The sequence below is a fragment of the Engraulis encrasicolus genome, chromosome 2 (assembly GCF_034702125.1).
Source record: "Engraulis encrasicolus isolate BLACKSEA-1 chromosome 2, IST_EnEncr_1.0, whole genome shotgun sequence".
NCBI lineage: Eukaryota > Metazoa > Chordata > Actinopteri > Clupeiformes > Engraulidae > Engraulis > Engraulis encrasicolus.
This window is the reverse complement of record NC_085858.1, coordinates 43,829,254-43,848,884: the sequence shown is the minus strand read 5'-3', so window position 1 is coordinate 43,848,884 and position 19,631 is coordinate 43,829,254. Positions and strand designations below refer to the sequence as shown.

Here is a 19,631-nt window from a genome sequence, read left to right as displayed (position 1 = left end):
TAAATTAATGGATAAAGTGTATTTTTTCTTTGAGAAGGTTTCTTATGTTTTCTTATGATGTAAAAAAAAACCCACCTTTCGCCTCTTTTGAAGTTAAGCTTCACCTTATGTCAGACCATGATCGAAACATACACAATTACCTGTATGAGGGCATCCTGTTTCAGCATCACAGGGATCACAGAAAACAGATTTTTTTTTTAACAGAAAGGTTACGTGTTTGCTTTATTTTTTTATTAGCGGCTTAAATTTCTGACTTTAAAAATATCTATTTGCTGGCTTATCTTACTGGTGTTATAGACACGTATATTACAGGTAAGTGACGGCTTCATCTCCTCTTTAAAGGTACACTATGCAAGATGTTTAGTTGTTTATTGCCAGAATTCATACCCATTCACTAATATTACCTTTGTCATGAATACTTACCACCACTATCAAATTATAAGTATTCATTATGACTGAGAAAAATGCACTCCATGGTCCGCCATTTTGAATTTCCAGAAATAGGCATTTATAGCTGCAAAAAATGACTGTACTTGGGCCATACAAGAGAAATTAAGTTTATTACTTAATAAACCTTCACGAAAAGATCAAATGTGGCAATAGGCAACCCAGTTTCAATGAGCAGCATAGTTGCAGTACCCTTTTTGACCATTTCCCACACAGTGTACCTTTAAATATTACCAAGCTGCCACGTTTTTCCAAGCTGGATGGTTTTAGTCCTACGTGCTACCTACAAAGTAGATGATCACTATAAGGTACTGGTTACACATATGTGGATATTTTAAAATGTGGATATTTTCTATCTGTTTACGTATAAACACGATATGTGGATAAAAATAAAAACTCCATTGTGACAGGGGTTTCTTAGCCCCATAGATGGGATAGTTTTGAAGTGGTAAATTCTAGATACTTTTGAAATGTGCTTTCTAAAACTGCTCACGTACAAACATTTTGTAGCCTTTATTCGGGCAGGACCGTGAGGCGGGATATCAGAGAGAGAAGGGAAACAGTTGGGAAATTACTCTGGCCGGATTCGAACATCGATCCCCATGGGCCATGATGACTCTATGGTACAGTGTCTTAGCGCAGTGCGCCACTGCCTCCTTTAAGAAATATACTGTATATATTTCACCTCTCTGCTTTAGCTCATTTAAATGTGTATTTCATACAAGGTTTGACATGAGATGACATGAAATCTTTTTTTATTTTTTGAAAAAAGGTTTTTCTTCTTGAAGTTATTTTTTCTTCTTTTTATTTATTCATTCAATAAAAAGAAGAAAAAATAACTTCAAGAAGAAAAAATCCAAAGAAGTGTGCGAACCTTTTTTCAAAAAATACGTAATCTTTTTGTTCAGCACCAGGGATTGTGCACAAGTAACTCTCTACAAATGACATGAAATCTTACCATGCTAAGTTCTGATAGATAATTCATATCACTTGTCAGTGCGTAGACATGAACAAAAATGACAATACACACGCACAGAGAGAGAGAGAGGGGGAAAGAGAGAGAGAGAAAGAGAAGAAAGAAAGAAAGAAAGAAAGAAAGAAAGAAAGAAAGAAAGAAAGAAAGAAAGAAAGAAAGAAAGAAAGAAAGAAAGAAAGAAAGAAAGAAAGAAAGAAAGAAAGAAAGAAAAGAGAGAGGATAATTTGGGAAAACTACCATGGTTTTGGCTGTTAGGGGCCTGCCTTTGCTGCTGGTAGGAAAAATATTAATCAAGTCAAATGTCAGAAACCAGTAGTGACTTAGTCTGTCAAGAATATACAGCATGTAGGTTTGGTCCAGCTGTCTCACTCGCCTTCCTAGCTCTGTGCCCTGCTGTCTTTTTGGCTCTCCCTATCATCTCTCTGTCTCAGTTTTTTCTCTCTCTTTCTCTTTCCATCTCTCTCTCTCCCACAAGTGGAGTCTAACTGTGGCTTGAACATGCAAATAAGCTGCTGGTTAGCTGAAGTGTGGCATGGACTGTGTGGATTGATACGCTCCACCAACATCGCCCCCTCTTGGCCCTGACACTCTGGGAAGTCTCTTGCACATCACTGTCGAGTGACTGCATCTACTGAAAAACAATTCCCACGAATGAAGAAGAGCCCATGTCTACAGTGTATTATTCCGCAGGGAAAATGTGGCGTTTCAGCAATACTGAGGCACACTTATTTCCCTGCCAATTTTAACTCTCCTCTCCTCTCCTCTCCTTTCCTCTCCTCCTTCCTCTCCTCTCCTCCCAATACTGTGTTGGCAACATAGCCATGCACAGATAGGGACGAGGTGGTGCAATAAAGCACCTGCCCCTTTGCCCTAATGGACAAAAAAAACCCTGCCCTTTTGAAATTTGTTACAATGCACTGTGGTCCATGTGCAAAGTGACAATGGTGCTCCAATATGATATAGCCTCTAGTAAAGCAGTCAGCCCCCAACCATTATCAGCACCTGCCCCATACACTGTCTGTGCACGGCACTGATTGGTGGCTATGTTTTTTTTTTTCAACTTACAAAAAAATGATGCCCTGCATTCCTAGTTACAAGCAGAGCATTTTCTCAACCAACTGACTCACACAAAGTCGTCATGATCACTATTTCAGCAAAGCAAAAGACATGTTGTGCATATGTGTGAACACATTCTTGTTCACTTGACATATTTCCCATTCATATAACACAGTTTTTGCTAAACAGTTAACGCATGTGCCATTTAAGTAGTGCACATTTCATTGTTTAAGCTCTGATAACCATACAGAAAAAATCTACTCCTGACTTTTAGAAACTACCTTCAGTTGTGTGGATACACCAGAGCACCTATTTGACACTCCTTCTCAAAAATCTTAATTTAGCAATCAGTCTTTATACACACACAGTGTCTTCTTGTTTGTTCTTGGCATGGAGTTCTTTTGCAAAGTTGTTGTAAGTGCATTCTCGTACTGCAACATCATATTTTACTTTACACATATTATCTGTACTACCGTTATCAGCCATTAGTACATTTTTGATTACAGTTGTAAAAAAAAGAAAGAAAACAAACAAACAAACAAAAACAAAACAAAAAACTACATCAAACCATTCTGATTTTCAATCCAATTCTTTGCAATGAGACATTATTGTTACATGGACCCACTACCTAGCCTACTGACAATTTTACATGAGAAAAGACACACAACTCAAATCTTTATGCAAAGCATTTACTGGGCCAGCTATCTCTCAGTCAGTAGATCCTGATCAAGCAGAGTCAGTGGGTAAGTAAAAGAAACAACAATGGAACTGGCTTGAAAGTTATGTAATTGAAAACAGTGTTAAATAACTACAAATTGTGTCAACATGATAGCCGTGTTTTGGATTTTTACGACCATTGTGTAATGACTGACTGGGAGTGTTTATACAGTGCTATGCATTGTGTATTGGACTGAAGACAGAGTTTGCTTTTATTGCATGTGTTAAATATTTTGGAAACGTAGTACCCTTTTGCAAACAAAGATGTTGTGTTTGGAGAATTGGTTTAACTGGTTAGCCCATTGCGTGAACTGGTATGACAATTTGCTTTTTGGAGTGACAACTGTGTCAAAGCAATCAAGAAAAACTGTAACATGTCAAGAGAGCTAAACACAGGAGATTTAATTGCTCTGCACAGTAAAGATAAATAACTACTAAGAAATACAATAAGATGAAGAGGTCCATTTTGCGTCATGTCTATGTCTGTAATATGCCAGGTTGAGTACGGGAAGGCTTGCAATTCTCCTTGAATAGCATAAAGTCTATTGCTTGGAAACCCAAAGGTAGTAAGCATGTATAAGTCATTTTGACCATTAACATCATATTAACAGGATACTGTACTACTGACTGCCTGTACAAGCTCAATTTTGTTTTCATTTAAATAAGCAGGGCAATTATAACTTATAACAATCATAACAATTATGGTCTTCTGCACCCCAATTAACTACACAGACACAGTTTAATTGATGTTTGTTTTTTATTGCAGATGCAATTTGTTAAAAAAAAAGATTGAAATTGGTCAACGCTGTGGAATGATTTTATGCAAGAAAAGCTCTTAACAGACAGGATATTAATTAGTCTATTACTACCTCTCCTACATTTTGACCTTACTATTTTGTGCAATAATGTCGAGGGACTGCATGGACTGATGTAATGTTTTAGTCTCTGGCTCCCCTGGTGGTGTTGACGGGTATCTCACTGAGTTCCTCAAAAAGTAAACTGAGCTGAAGCTACTTGGGTGAGTTAGGTTTTTAAGGCATTGGTTAGGCCATTGTGATGTTACAGTATGTGAGACAACTGATACTGAGAAGGTGAACTAGGGAGAACAATCAGTATAGCTGTTGAATCGGTCATTATTGAACAAAACACAATTTAAAGCTGCTTCTACAACGAAGATGATCTACACGATTTCGACCCCTTTAATTCTGGCGTCCCCCTCAAAGTGGATGTATCTGAACTTCTCTGCACCCACGCGGTTGGGGAAGTGGATCTGACTCCCGTCCGACAGAGTGATCTCAAACTCTGCAGCGGTGAAGGTCATTTTGATCTAAATGGAGAAGGAATCAACAGAACATAGAAATTAGAAATAGTGTTTGCACCCAAACTTGTGAAATATGTGTAATATGTGCATATGTGTGTTGCAAATGCTCTTGCCATTTGGATGAAAAAGGAGAGAGCCTAGGCCTATATTAGCAACTCATGTAGGCCCCTACTTGTTTTAAAACAGTTAATAATGTCCACAAGGGGGAACTAATATCTTTTGCATATGGCTTGCATAAGTCACACTGATACTGATGCTGATATGCTACTACACATTAACTATACTACATTGTCATATGCTGCACAGCTGTATATCACTATAATATCCTTAGCAATAATTAAGACATATTTCATAATGTACCACAGATTTGGGCCTACTTGTAGATTTAGGGTTAGATGTGGGCAGTCTTTGTACTAGCCAGTCTCTGTACTAGCCTTTACGTGATACAATGTTTGAATGTCAGCATAAAAATACAGTCTTAAACCAGCACTTAGAGAGTCGATTTAACCCTTTATAGGGCAAGTGACTATATTCGATCACTTCCGACTGCTTGCACACCTGTCACAAATGCCACAGCCATGCCCCTCTACAAGGGTGTACAACCAAGTGGGTTATACCAAATTAATCAGGAGAAATCAGGCTTTCAGACAGATAGTGACATCTTGACATTTGACCAATAAACAGTGGCCTGGAGCCTGTAAAAGTTTTTTTTTTCACTCCAGAGCAAAAATTTGTGTGCCCTATAAAGGGTTAGCGTACTCTCTCGAACACTACATTTTTAATTGTTTAACCATACCATACCAAGCCAACAGAAATGGATGTAAAAAAGATGCCTTGCCTTGAACTCCTCTCCCTCGTTGAATGGGAATCCTCCTTCCCTGTGCTCCTGACACCACTTGCCCCCCTGGTAGGAGTTGCAGACCACTACGCGCTCGTCCCCGTGGGCGTTGAAGCGCGCATTCATGTGCAGGGCCAGCTCATCCTTACTGGTGCCGATGTTGATGGCAAAGCTGTGGGACACAGGATTACAGGAGAGAAACGTTGGTGAATGGTGGTTCCTGGCTATTGACCCTGCAGCTGACCCATGGGCACAGGAGGAGGTGCGACAGGCAGCAATGCCCAGCAGGATGTAACACCTTCTGGTAACGCTTTAGAATAAGGTTCTTCTAATAAGCGTTTATAGTCACTAGTAAGCAGGTAGTAATACCCTTACGAGTGCCCAGCATGCTTATTAACTTTGTTAACATGCTTTTTAAAGGGACACTGTGTGAGATTTTAGTTGCTTATTTCCAGAATTCATGCTTCCCATTCACTAATGTTACCTTTTTCATGAATACTTACCACCAGCATCAAATTCTAAGTATTCATTATGACTGGAAAAATTGCACTTTTCATACATGAAAAGGGGGATCTTCTCCATGGTCCGCCATTTTGAATTTCCAAAAATAGCCATTTTTAGCTGCAAAAATGACTGTACTTGGACCATACTAGAAAATATTTGTTTAATGCTTAGTAAACTTTCATGTAAATATTAAAATTTGGCAATAGGCAGCCCAATTTCAATAAGCAGCATAGTTACAGTACCTTTTTTGACCATTTCCTGCACAGTGTCCCTTTAACGTTGTGAACATCTGATGAGTAACTTTATTTGAGTAAAAGCATGAAAATCGGTACACATGGCAGTCATCTTGAAAATTTGGACGCCTCCATATCTAGCATTAGTCAGCATATCAAGATGGATATGTGTACCGATTGAAATAATAAGACTAAAAGAATAAACCACTATAAACACATAATAAGCAGCTTATAAGATGTTAATAAAGTTAATAAGCATGTTATTGGGCACTTGTAAGGGTATTACCCAGGGTATTACCCAAGCGTTACCCACCTTCCTGTACTATTACGACATTACAAGACATGGCTGCATTAGATTGTATGTATTAGAGTGAAATCTTGACATGTAGGCTATTATGAAACGGTTAAAGATACTATAGGCCTTCATTTGAAACAAAAATGGCTTAGCGCAACAGTTTACAGTCAGTTAACATAGTGCAAGGCATAGCAGGCATAGTGCCAGGCATAGTGCCAGACAGGATCTATTAAGGAACGAAAGGCCGGATGTGGAACTGGATAACAATTTACGTACACTAATGTGACATGGATACATTTAGCAGGACTAAACGGTAAAAAAGGTACACTGTCATTGAAACTGTGCTGCTTATTGCCAAATGAATATTTACTAAGTTATAAACCAATATTTACTATTATGACCAAAGTACAGTCATTTTCGCAGCAAAAAATTTCTACTTCTTGAAATTCAAAATGGTGGACCATGGAGAAGAATCCCCTTTTCATGTATGAAAAGAACATTTTTTCAGTCATAATAAATACTTAGAATTGGATGGTGGTGAGTATTCATGAAAAAGGTAACATTTGTGAATGGGCAGCATGAATTCTGTAAATAAGCGACTAAAAATCTTACACAGTGCACCTTTAATGATTTATAATTTCCTGATAGCTGCCTCAAATGTTCACTTACTTGGTTGAATTGGGTTTGGGCACGCCGGTGATGGTTAAGGTTTGGCCCACCTTAAAGGACATGTTCTGAACCACCACACCCTGTAAGGGAACATGAACTGGTCAGTTTGTGTGCTCTAGCCCAGAGGAAACTTGCCTGGTTACCACCAGACCTAATCACAAGTGAGATGGAAACAATTGTGCAAGGTAGCCAGAGGTGCCAGGCTATGCAGGCAGCTGTTTGGGGCCCCCAATCCTATAGATCAGGGGTGGGGAACCTTTTTCATTCGGGGGGCCACTTCAAATTTCACCAAGGGCCGTAAAAGTCCTCCGTGGGCCGTAATATGAACACAAACCATGATTTCCCCCTGCACTTTAGGCCTATATTGAAGGCAGCCACCTTTAAAACAGATCCCGCCTGTTCTCGGTCCCCTGAATATAACTTGATTGTATTGCAAATATATTTTCTAAGATTCCTTTAAAAAATATGTCATATTTCATGTGAAGCTGCATAACATTAAAATGATATCGGGGGCCGGATAAAACGGCCTCAAGGGCCGCAAACGGCCCTCGAGACATAGGTACCCCACCCCTGCTCTAGATGGTAAATACTAGTGGTGATTTGTTGTGAATGTTCATTCTTTTGAAATTTTGCTTTGGGCCCCAACTTATAGAATCGCCTCTGAAGGTAGCATGGGATTTCCGCAGGCTAAGAGGAGACACTGTTGCATTAAAATCAAGTAAGAGGTCCTTCATCAAGTATGAGACGAGTATAAACACTTCATTGTCATTGCAATGCTGCAGGCTCAGTTTAGATCTAGTTCATCTTGTTCCATTTAACAGTGCCAGTAGGAGCTATTTATTTCTCCCATTTTTCACATGCACATAGCGTGTGACTTGCAAGGAGGAATCATGTTGAAGTGAAGTAAACATGGTAGAAAATCGATACAATGTGATGCGATAGGACCTACGCCTACACTTCATTGACAGCTCTCACTGGAATTCATTTTGTATCGCTGAACAAGACTTAAGTAACATCACAGGCGTAAACATCAGTGGCTCCTTCTGTACACTTGTTGTTAGCAAAATGGTAATGACAAAGTAGTAATCTGTCACTTAAGACTGTCGATAATGTCATAGCTCTGTTTTTTGAGGGGGTTTTTTTCTTCAGAAGACATGAGAATGGGCAAGCAGACGTATCTGCTCACACTAAGAGGCCACAAATTCCTTTTCCAAAATCAGTGGTTCATTAATTTAAACACAGTGAAAGATAGGATTTACTTTTACTCTTTTCATGGGCATTGATCACACTCAGTTCGGAAGAGTGGACCATTTCTTAGTAGAAACAATTCTGATTCAAACCTGTCGAGCTATCGAATTGGAAAATGTTGCTCTAACAAGGGCTCATGAGGATGGCCTGCTTGGCCACACCTAACCCAACTCAAACTTTCCATGCCGTTTCAGCTACTGCATCTCAAAATTAGAACATCTGTTTTAAATCAGCTTTTTTGTGAGTACGTATAAGGAAAGCATCAGAATGCAGGCCTAGCCTAGCGCTATCCAGCTAGGCTTGTAAATCCTGCCGCTGGACAGGAGTAAGTAATCATTTTCCAGTGGAGCATTTGAGTGGGTGACCAAGATGGAGCGAGGGAGAAGAAAGGGGAGAGAAAGAGCGGGAAAGAGAACAGGAGAGAGAGAGAGAGAGAGAGAGAGAGAGAGAGAGAGAGAGAGAGAGAGAGAGAGAGAGAGAGAGAGAGAGAGAGAGAGAGAGAGAGAGAGAGAGAGAGAGAAAGAGAGAAAGAGAGAGAGGGGAACACTGTTGCCAGGAATAGTTGGTTAATGTAGGGCAGCAGTGGGCAGAGTCGAGTGGTCACATTTTCCCTCCTGTGTGAAGTTGTCTGGCAGATGGATGCAAAAAAGGCGGCTGAAAGGAGATGCTGAGGAAACACAGGAGTCCAACAAAAACCCTCAGTCTATGATTGCCTGCAGTACAGTACTGTATGTGGTCCTGCCCATGGAAACTTGGGGTTTAAATAGCAGCTGCCTAGATTTGATAGATTTTAATCCCTCATGTGAATCTTGGACTTTTTTCCCCGTCTGCAACGAAACTTTGTGTGTCTCCCACACTGTAGTTAGTACCACACGAGGCAGCAGACCAACTAGGCCCAGGGAAGTTGACAAGGGGGGACAAAGGGATCAGTTGTCCCGGGCCCAGAGTGATATAGGGGGCCCATAATTGGGTTTTCATTACATTGTATGCAATGGATGGGGGGCCCTTTCAGATGACTTTGCCCTAGGCCCAGCCTAAAGCTGTCAGTGGCCCTGACTATGCCTACGCCATTTCCTCTTAACATTAACAAACGTTCCTGGTCACCACAACACTCGCTGTGGTGAGTCACAGCGATTTCAAACAGATCTCGAGCACCACACATGTGAGGCATGAATCACCACAGCTATACTTCTGCTGTGTTGAAATCCATATTGGTTAGGGTGCAATATATTCTGCAACAGTATACTATAGGCTTTTTCCCACTGCCGGCTTTCTGGTAGGCCTATAGCTCGACACAGCGCAACTCAAACTCTTTGTATGACCAGTGCATGTAAAGAAATTGACAATAAAACCTACTTGACTTGACTTGACTTGACTTGAACTCGGCTGCCACTTTTTGCTGTTCGAATAGGCACGACGCAGCTCAATCGTAAAACAAAAAGTGGCAGCCGAGTCGCTAAGTGTCGAGCTGTAGGCCTACCATAGAATCAGCAGTGGAAAAGAGGCATACGTTTTGTTGGTCGTGAAGTATTCAGCAATATGCATCAATACAATGAATGCCACACAATAAAGTCTGTAGGAGAAACTTTGAGGAATATCATTATTCTGTATCGATGCAAGAACAACAATTCAGTTCTGTCAGTGAACCTTTAGGTATGTTCTGCATCAATGCAATGCCACACACTAAGAGGTCTGTCTGTGCTATAGCCTACTGTTGAGTGAAGAACGGTTTAGTGTGTGATAACCTAATTTGCCAGGTGGTGACTATGCAGCATTCTCTCACACACACGGCTGTGGCTGTGCTGTTGTTGCACACACAGTAAATTCTGTAGTGCTCATGTAACACTTAAATAGTTGATTTGGCATCATTTGGACTTAAATGAACTCTTTAAGTGTTGAATTAACACCGCAACATTTACTGTGCAGGGCTGATGGGACAGCCGGGACGGGAGTGCCATGATTGCAGACAGGGGCATACTGTACAGAGCTATGCCAAGCCTTTGGAAACAGGACCCTGAGTGGGGAGCAGAGCAGGGGGTGGAGACTGGAGCAGGGGCACAGTACAGGAGGGGTGAGAGCAGAGCAGCTGACAGGGGGGGACAAACGGGTATGTTGCCCCGGGCCCAGGGAGAGAGGGGGCCCGGAATTGAGTTCTCATTATATTGTGTATTGTGTGGAGGGCTCTTTTTTAGTCCCAGGCCTGGCCAATGCTGTCAGTGGCCCTGGGTGAGTGGGTGGGGCTTCTGGGGTGCATTTCTCGAAGCCAAAGTTGCTTACTACATTAGCCACTTTATTGTTTTCAATGCATTTTCCCATTGGCAACTACCGAAGTTGCTAACAGGCTAACAACTTCTCTTTTGAGAAATGCACCCCTGGAGAGACGAGAGGGGGTAGACAGAGAGTAGAGAGAATATCATTTCATCACTGCGTTCAAATGAGCAAGAAAGTGGAGGGCTTCTAATTCTGGTGGCGGATAAGGGGGGAAGAGAAGGGGAAACCAAGAAATGGGTGAAAGAGGAAGAAAAGGGAGAGATTCAGAGGAGACGTGTGAGAAAAAAGGGAAGGTACTGCAGAGAAAAGGAAGAAGTTGAGAGTAGAGAGGAAAACGTAAAAGGGCATGACAGAACAGAAATGGAGAATCGAACAGAAAATACAATCAAAAGTAGAATCAAGGAGGTGAAATTGATTAGATAAAGAAGCCCTAAATTGAAGAACAGAGAAAGAGGACCAGAGAGAAACCTTCAGATCCGGACACAGAAAGTTACAGAAAGACATTAACTAAGTCTGATTCAAAGAGAGAGAGAGAGAGAGAGAGAGAGAGAGAGACAGAGAGAGAGAGAGAGAGAGGGGAGAGAGAGAGAGAGAGAATTCTTTCCGCATTATTCAGCTGGCTGTAGTGTAAACTGGCCCCTCTCGCAGAAGGCTTGGCAAGGGTCCACCGCGCCTGCAAGTAAGGCCCTCTCTCCTCTACTCTCCTCTCCTCTCCTCTCCTCTTCTTTTCTCTTCTCTTCTCTTCTCTTCTCTTCTCTTCTCTTCTCTTCTCTTCTCTCCTCTCCGCTCCTCTCCTCTCTCCTCTCACCACAGTGACACATATCACCCTCTCCCTCTGGAGCGGTAGGCTACTGGGCCAGGGGACGATGAGACAGGACAGCTGCTGCTGCTGCTCCGTCAGCTCACACTTTCCCCACTGACCCTGATAAAGCGAATGGCTCCAGTCTGGAGTCACATCCAAAAGCCACCTACGGTATGTCACTTCTGAAGCACATTCTAGATATACTCTTTTGCGCTCTAAATGTAAAATATGTTATATGCATATACGTAGGACCATTGCTTTTTGAAAGGTTAAAAATAAGGGCTGTCATGGTAGAGCACTCCTGAGTAGCCTACCAAGGATTCAACAAAAGTTTTAAGTTGTCAGTCAGGAGCAACTGTTTAATGAAAAGGTGTTTCAGCAGCAAGCGTGTTTTCATTGCTCACGAGGCTGCATGAAATCCCCTCCATATCCCATCTTTGAGCACTACAAGATCTCAATGGGTGTGGCAGCTGTAGGCTGAGCCTCAAGTCCATCAATTCACGGACAAATACTGTATGTAGAAAAAACACCGGGTCTTGTGACTTTCAGTGAAATTATAGAAAGCAGTTGTCAGACAATTAATTAACTTTTACGTTACATTCAGCTGTGATAAGAAATTTTCTTATACACGCTGGAGGGCAGGGAGGTTATAAGGTACATGACTGAGGATCCTGGATGGTTTAATTTAATTGAGTTTTGATGCAATTTGCTGTGCATTCCATTCCATTTGCAACATACCACTAGCTCTAAAACTCCATCATGTAAAGCATTTTCTCTTGGTTCTTTACCTTACTATTTTTACAGTTTTTCTACAACTAATTCATTCATTCGTTCATTCATTCTTGTAGACCTATTAATTTCTTCATGATCAGGTTTACATGAGCAAACATCAAATAGCTACTTTACAATAAGATTCCCAGAAAATAAAACTGCCAATTGCATGCAATGCCCATGTAAAGTATGAAAAAAAGATTCAGTAGGCTACTTACTGTCATTGTTGCTGTCTGGTCGCTTGCTCTGTGAGAAAATAACTAGAAGAAAGTTCTGCGCCGCGCGTGAACTTATCAGAGGAGGACAAGCTGGGTTGTATGAGTGACACCTGGAAGAGCCAATAGAATTTCAGCATCATGTTTCAAGGCCCATTTAAAATAGTGATGTAGCTGCTCATTGTGTGAAAATTAAAATGTAGTATGGCCCATTTGGGAATGCCATGCTTATTGTCTACTTGCGAGCTGATTTTCGTATCATTTTGAATCATTTGATATGCAGTGGCGATGGACAGAACAACGACTAGATGCCATCTAAAAATAGACTGAAATTGCATTTGGTTTCCAAGGTAATGGCAAAATATTTGGTTCAACCTCGTGTCTATAAACGCTGGACGCATCATGTTGCGGTGAGGAAAGTTATGTTTTGTTTCTTAGAGTGACCCACATCATTATTGTAGGCTATCTGTCCTTGCATAAAAAAAGAAAAAGTAAAAGTAAAAGAAAACATCATTCTATTAGGCAAGTTGTTTTTGGAATGGTTTGCGGAAATTGTTTGCTCCTTGGAAACAGACATAATAGTAAATATTCATTTGGCTAACACTGATTGAAATACAGTCTTCAATCATTGAAATAATTTAACCAGCTTGTAGAATTTATGGGCGAGCTGTCAAAGCGCAATGACAGCACGCTTGTGGCATCAGCGAAAAAAAACAATGCAGGTCACCGAGTTAACATGTGCGTAATATCTCGGATGTGAATCCAAGTCTCTCCAAAGTACAACTTGGAGATGAGCAAACAAGGCGCAAACAATTCCCTGCGCTGTCTCGAGGCGCATGTTGGTTGGGGTCATTTTCTGGTTATCTCTGATGCATACAGCAACAGTCACCATCAGGAGACTATCATGAGACAGCTGGCACCCTATACCACCATGTCACAGTTACGGTTCAGTTCCACCTTGAGGTTTGAGACATTTTGAACTACTTTCTCCTCTGGACACGGCTCCATGCCTCTCACGATGCCAACTATTTTTAAAGACCTTCAAGTGGCTGTTTTTTTGCTAGATTAGTAGTAGACCTACGGATAGCTATGATGATGGTCTACAGCAGGCATACCATTACAATTTGGCATCTGCTTTAATCCATCTTCCCGATCGGTAGGCCTTACAGGCTATGCGTTACAAGAGACGTGGGGGATAGCAGTAGAACACAAATAGTTTGCCTCCCTCTGGTGGCGAAACGGGATTCCTGCTTGAGAGGCCTGACTTTGCATTATCGACGCCTGCCTCTCCGGAAAAAGTCACTGTAGCCTTTGATTACATCATTGGAGGAAACTATTGCAGCATATTCTTCATACCAAGCAGCAACCACTATTCTCCCCAAACAGGTATAAAAAAAAAACCACACCTGATTCTATCATGACTCAGAGACTATAGCCATCTATCATATGGACAAAAACCAGTTATTCATGTGCTGCAGTATCTTTTTTAAAGCTAATAAAGATACTGCGTACAATTTTGGATACAAAAATCTGTGTTGGCAATACACGACTTACACTCCATAGCGACACTGTCTTTGCATCCAACACTTCTTGGATGTCTCATCATTCATATTTGGTGTTATAGAGTAGAGTAGAGTAACTTTGTTGATTCCCGGGGGGAAATTCAGGTGTTACGTAGCTTACATAAATTCACATAATGCCTGCATGGACATTGCAAGACATCTATAACACGGGTGATAGCCAGGGACAGGAACAATAAAAACTAAAGAAAAAATAAAAACACATCACACATATTCACAATAAGTTAGGGGTGATACCTATTTAGACCTCAGCGTATCACTCACCTCGCCTTCTCCAGCAATGCTGACGACAAGCGTTTCTGTGCTGCGAAAATCGAGTCTGTCATCTGAGAGGGCCCCCTCCTAATACATGCAATGGCATGAGGACCCAATAGTGGGCGCCTCCTCTCCCTGGGCCCTGGACAACATACCCATTTGTCCCCCTCTGTCAGCTTCTCTGTGCATATGAAGAAACTGTCAATAAAGCTAACTTGACGTCTTATTCTAGTCACTACATATTCACCTTCAGAGTATCACTCTCCAATTCCACCAGCAGGCCCCCCCAACTCTCTGTTCATGGATGACACATAGCCTAGATGCAGTACAAGATTTGAAAGTCAATGATAATCAGGCTATGACACGTAGGCCTAAGGTTTGACATGGTCTTTTTTTTGTTTTGCTATCCTTGTCATTATGTAAATGTTAGGGGCAATACAAATGAAATGGAGTTTGTTCTCATTCATCATTAGTGCTCTCACATATAAAGTTTTAGTTATTTCATTACAATTCAGATCAGTGTAGGAAAGGAAACACACAGGCCTAGGCCTAGTAGTCTACTTGCCATGAGAGGGGACCCGGAAATGTTTGGTACCCCAAAGTTTTTTGATGGAAATGTGTAGTATAGGTCCCCAGTACATAGAAACTGCCGGATGCTACTTTGTAAATGTTGAGCAATTTTTTTTATTAGCATAATTAGCATAAATTAGCATAATCGCTTTTATGGCCTTATTATAGGATCAGTTTGACCAATCTACAAAATCTTGATGTGGTTTTGGGGGTTTTGGAGGATGCTGAAATAATTTCTGACATTTATAAATGCCCATCAGATTCAAAATTCCTCTTAATGTTAAGGGTACACACATTTTATGCCTTTATGAGCTGATTTAAACAACGTTTTTAGGTCATTTACATACCATAAACCTTACCTATTTCAATTATTCCTACCCATGGGCCTACTACATGAAGTAGATGAGCTACATCTATTGCCAAATACATATAATTAAGGTAGAGACTTGAGGTGCTGTAGTACAGCGTATGTGGAAAGTGAGTTTGCTTCTTATTTTCTTTACTTTATGCAATCGAAAGATTTCATGGGTTGTGCTAACTTCAGTTAGGTATTTTAGTTTGAGGATCACTTTTGTTTCTTCTCAGTTTTTTGTAGGGGGAGGGCACTATTGTATGTCATTATGGCACTAGTGTATGTGTATTTTTATTAGCATAATTAGCATAAATTAGCATACGCACCTTCCTGGCCTTATTACATGATCAGTTTGCCAATCTTCTCTATCCTGGTGTGATTTTGGGGGTTGTAGGATGCTGAAGTAATTTATGACATTTATAAAATGCCTGCCACGTTCAAAATTCCAGTTCATGTCAAGGGTGATGATTGCGGCAATATTTTTGGTAAAATGCACACCTACTTTTTCAATTATTTAAAATCATACTAAATGTAGTTAACTGGCTATATCTAAGGCACTAACATAAATCATTGCAATGCAGCTTGTGTTGAAAGTGGGTTAGAAGAGATTGAATAGATAATAACTGATAATGCAAGTCAAAGCCCAAAGCTACTGTACAGAAAAAATGTAATCACAATAGAGGAAAAGCTAATTAAACTAAGATAATAAAATAGCAATAAACAAAGTAATAATAGTAATACAATGTATTAGAGCATGCATTACAAAGTGTATAGGAACAACATTTGCCAAGGGTGCAATTATGGGAAATTGTTCTTTATCAAAAAGGTAAAGCCCCTTTGATGCCTACACATGACACATAGAGATATATAAATTACAACAGTAAGAACACATACAACACAATTACTCACAAATTGGGCTGGTTGCTATGCTAGCCAGCATCTGTAACTATTACACTGTATACTAGCTTATCTACAGAGATATCATCATCATTGTCACTGTCTTCATCTTCACTGTTCTGTTATAGTCTCTTCTTAACCAACATCCCCTTGATTCTTGGAACTTGTTGCTATTGGGTGGGTATATTGCAACACATACGGATGAGGTGAGGATAGCTGAGAAGAACACCAATACGCTGGACAATGGTAGACTTATTGCCCTTCCTTAGGCATCCATTTTCATCAATGATTGAAACTGGGACAGGATTCAGCTCAGTCAAAGACTGTAGACAACTCTACTTTTCTCTGGGTGCATGCCATCAGCAGTTGAGCAAACCATGCATATATGACCTTTCTGTCGACTTTCAACCCTCTTGTCTTTACTTTCACTGTCACAACTTCATTTGAGATGGTTGTACGAAATCCCACCAGGAATTGAAGAAGAAAACAACGTGCTCATGTCTTTGTTCAATTTCCACTGCATCTTGCAGATTGACCTTTTCATCTGCCACCAGCCCACTGATAATGTGGTGGAGGGTTGGAGAGTCTGTGGTGAGTGGGTGAGAGTTTTCTCATAACACTCACAATTGAGCCCAGTCTTGTCAGCATCCAACTTCCATTGTCCCTCCCCATCCTCTTTGTGTATCTTGGGCTTCATGTTTTGTCCAGTGCTTCTGTACACATCTCACTCAGTGACTGGGACAAATGGGAACAGATTTCACGTGACTGAGTCCACACAGAAACCTGATCAGGGTTTGTTGAGATACCTTTCATCTCCAACCTTGCCTTATGCATGTCTGGTCTCCAAACATATCTGCACTCAGTGCTGTCCCCACCATATGAGTTGACTTTAAAAACATAATTCCAGCAAGAAAATCCTCAGGGATATTGCTGCATTTCAAACAGGTGTGATCCCACTTGCATGAAGGTGATGACCAGAAGCAACTGGTAGCATCTGTTGAAGACAATGTATTTGAATGAGCCAATTCGGTGAGCTATGAATGCTGGGGTGATGAAGCAATCTGCCCATAGCCGGTCCGTGAGACAGGCCTGCTTTTTAAGATTGAGGTCATACCTCCATATGCAGCCACTATGAGCTCCTTCAGGCCAGTTGAATTAATCACATGACCTAATGAGCTAATGAATGACATGAGGGTCTGAATCATCCCAGGTCTCAGTATGACTGATGACCATTGTTGTGGATCATGGCATTTGATCCGACAGACCATCATGTACAGCTGCATTTCAAAAGTATGTCACTATACCTCATGCCAAGGTTCTTAAGTGAGTGTCTAGGTATGAAATGGTACTAATAACTGTATGTCCTTGCTGACTTGAAATGTCCTGAGTTTACTGAGTAGGTGAAGGCGTTGCTGTGCTTTTTAAAACATCGAGTTCACGTGCTGTGAGAAAGACAGAGAGCTGTCCATTTCGGTGCCTAGGTACCTAAAAACTTCCACTTACTCCACTGTCTGTCCTTGGATGGAGAGTGGAACAGAGTTGATGTCTTGTCCCTGCCCCGGCTCCTTTGTCTTTGAGAAATTCAGACAGAATCAAGATCTACAATAGTTTGGCTCAGGTTGTCAACTACCTCCAGGTAGCGAGTTGGAGCATCAGGGTCAGACATATGTGCCACTAAGGCAATGTCATTAGCATATTTTATACACACAGAGAGAAGAGGATTGGGGATAAAACACAACCTTGAGGAAGTCCAGAGTTCAAGGAGATTTTTGAAGACGCGCCATTGAAAAGTACCTGCTTGCGGTCTGTCCAGCAGAAAACATTTAATCCACTGGGTAAGTGCTGACTGGAGCTGAAGGCTGGAGAGCTGCTGGAGGAGTGTGTCAATATGCACAGTGTTGAATGCAGAAGAGAAGTTCATGAACAGGATCATGGTGTGTGGGTGTATTGAGTCCAGGTTCCTGGCTACTGTGTCCAGAAGTGAGAGGCTTGCATTCTTCACACCACGGCATTCCCTGTTGGCAAACAAGTGTGGGTCCAGCTGGTCTGACACCATACAGGAAAGAAGGCCACACATCACTCTCTCCATACACTTGCACAGCACAGATGTTAATGCCACTGGTCTGTAGTCCTGGGCAGTTGGCTTCTTAGGGATGGGGATGATGGTGGATTCCCTCCATTGGTCAGGGGCACAGCCAGAGTCCAGGAGATGCTTAAAAAGCCTGGTGAGAACACCACTTAGCTGGATGGAGCATTCTTTCAACACTCTCCCGCCCTGTCCGGGCCAGAGGCCTTGTATGGGTTGACTATACGCAGTATGGAGGTCAATAGCTGCATTAACTTACACATCTCTCCACGGAGCAGACATTGTTTTGAATATTGGAACCCTGCTGTCGGTGGTCGAACATTTCATTTTCCTACCTGGATATGACCTGACTGACTTTCGTTTGTACATTGTGAGATGTAGAGGTAGGCTTTACGATTTGTGACATGTTGCAGAGGTTGATGCTGCACCATGTTTGGCAGTAATACTCAACAAAGCCTTGTGAAAAGCTGTGTCACCAGACTCTTTGCTGTTTTTGAATATGATAGCTATACCAGTGGGTCCAGTTATTTAAAAGTTTGCCATGTCAGTTAGCAAAGTGACATTTCTTCCCCATTTTAAATTCAATCAAATGACATACAATAGTGCCCCCCCCCCTCCAAAAAAGTAAGAAAAAAACAAGTGATCCTCAAACTAAAATACCTAACTGAAGTTAGCACAACCCATGAAATCTTTCGATTGCATAAAGTAAAGAAAATAAGAAGCAAACTCACTTTCCACATACGCTGTACTACAGCACCTCAAGTCTCTACCTTAATTATATGTATTTGGCAATAGATATAGCTCATCTACTTCATATAGTAGGCCCATGGGTAGGAATAATTGAAATAGGTAAGGTTTATGGTATGTAAATTACCCAAAAACCAGCTCATAAAGGCATGAAATGTGTGTACCCTTGACATTAAGAGGAATTTTGAATCTGATGGGCATTTATAAATGTCAGAAATGATTTCAGCATCCTCCAAAACCCCCAAAACCACACCAAGATTGTGTAGATTGGTCAAACTGATCCTATAATAAGGCCATAAAGGCGATTATGCTAATTTATGCTAATTATGCTGATAAAAAAAATTGCTCAACATTTACAAAGTAGCATCCGGCAGTTTCTATGTACTGGGGACCTATACTATACATTTCCATCAAAAAACTTTGGGGTACCAAACATTTCCGGGTTCACTATAGGGCCCTATGGGCTGGCAAGTAGACTATAGGCCTACTCCATTCTCAAAAGTTAGGTAATATGGCCCTGCTGTGGCCAACCGGTAGGGCACTCGTCTACCGTGCCGCCGACCCGGGTTCGATTCCCGGCCTGGGTCATTTGCCGACCCCTCCCCGTCTCTCTCCCAATTCTCTTCCTGTTCACCTCTCAATCTGTCCTGTCAATGAAGTCATAAAAGACCAACAAAAAAAAAGTTAGGTAATATGACCTACAGTATAGGCCTACATAACGTATAGTGTCTCATAGCCTATAGCCAAGGCTAGACCTATTCCAGACCACAAAAGCTAGCAG

The 19,631-nt window shown here is 41.3% G+C and overlaps 1 protein-coding gene across 1 annotated transcript; it reads right to left on the bottom strand.

Annotated features, from left to right (window-relative positions):
- Positions 1-3,934: 3,934 nt before the first annotated feature.
- LOC134462838 (beta-galactoside-binding lectin-like) lies at positions 3,935-12,463 on the bottom strand. The gene is made up of 4 exons (XM_063216066.1): positions 12,367-12,463; positions 7,057-7,136; positions 5,356-5,527; positions 3,935-4,523 (listed from the first exon to the last, which is right to left on the bottom strand). The coding sequence occupies exons 1-4, from the start codon at positions 12,370-12,372 to the stop codon at positions 4,377-4,379; spliced, it is 405 nt and encodes a 134-aa protein (XP_063072136.1). The 5' UTR covers positions 12,373-12,463; the 3' UTR covers positions 3,935-4,376.
- Between the last annotated feature and the right edge of the window lie 7,168 nt (positions 12,464-19,631).

What these genes read in the sequence shown, in the direction of transcription:
- LOC134462838 (XM_063216066.1), bottom strand. An exon ending in CCCAAACCCAATTCAACCAA is followed by an intron (nt 5,528 to 7,056) that starts GTAAGTGAACAT and finishes TGTGTCCCACAG; the next exon opens with CTTTGCCATCAACATCGGCA. An exon ending in ACGAGGGAGAGGAGTTCAAG is followed by an intron (nt 4,524 to 5,355) that starts GCAAGGCATCTT and finishes TTCTCCATTTAG; the next exon opens with ATCAAAATGACCTTCACCGC.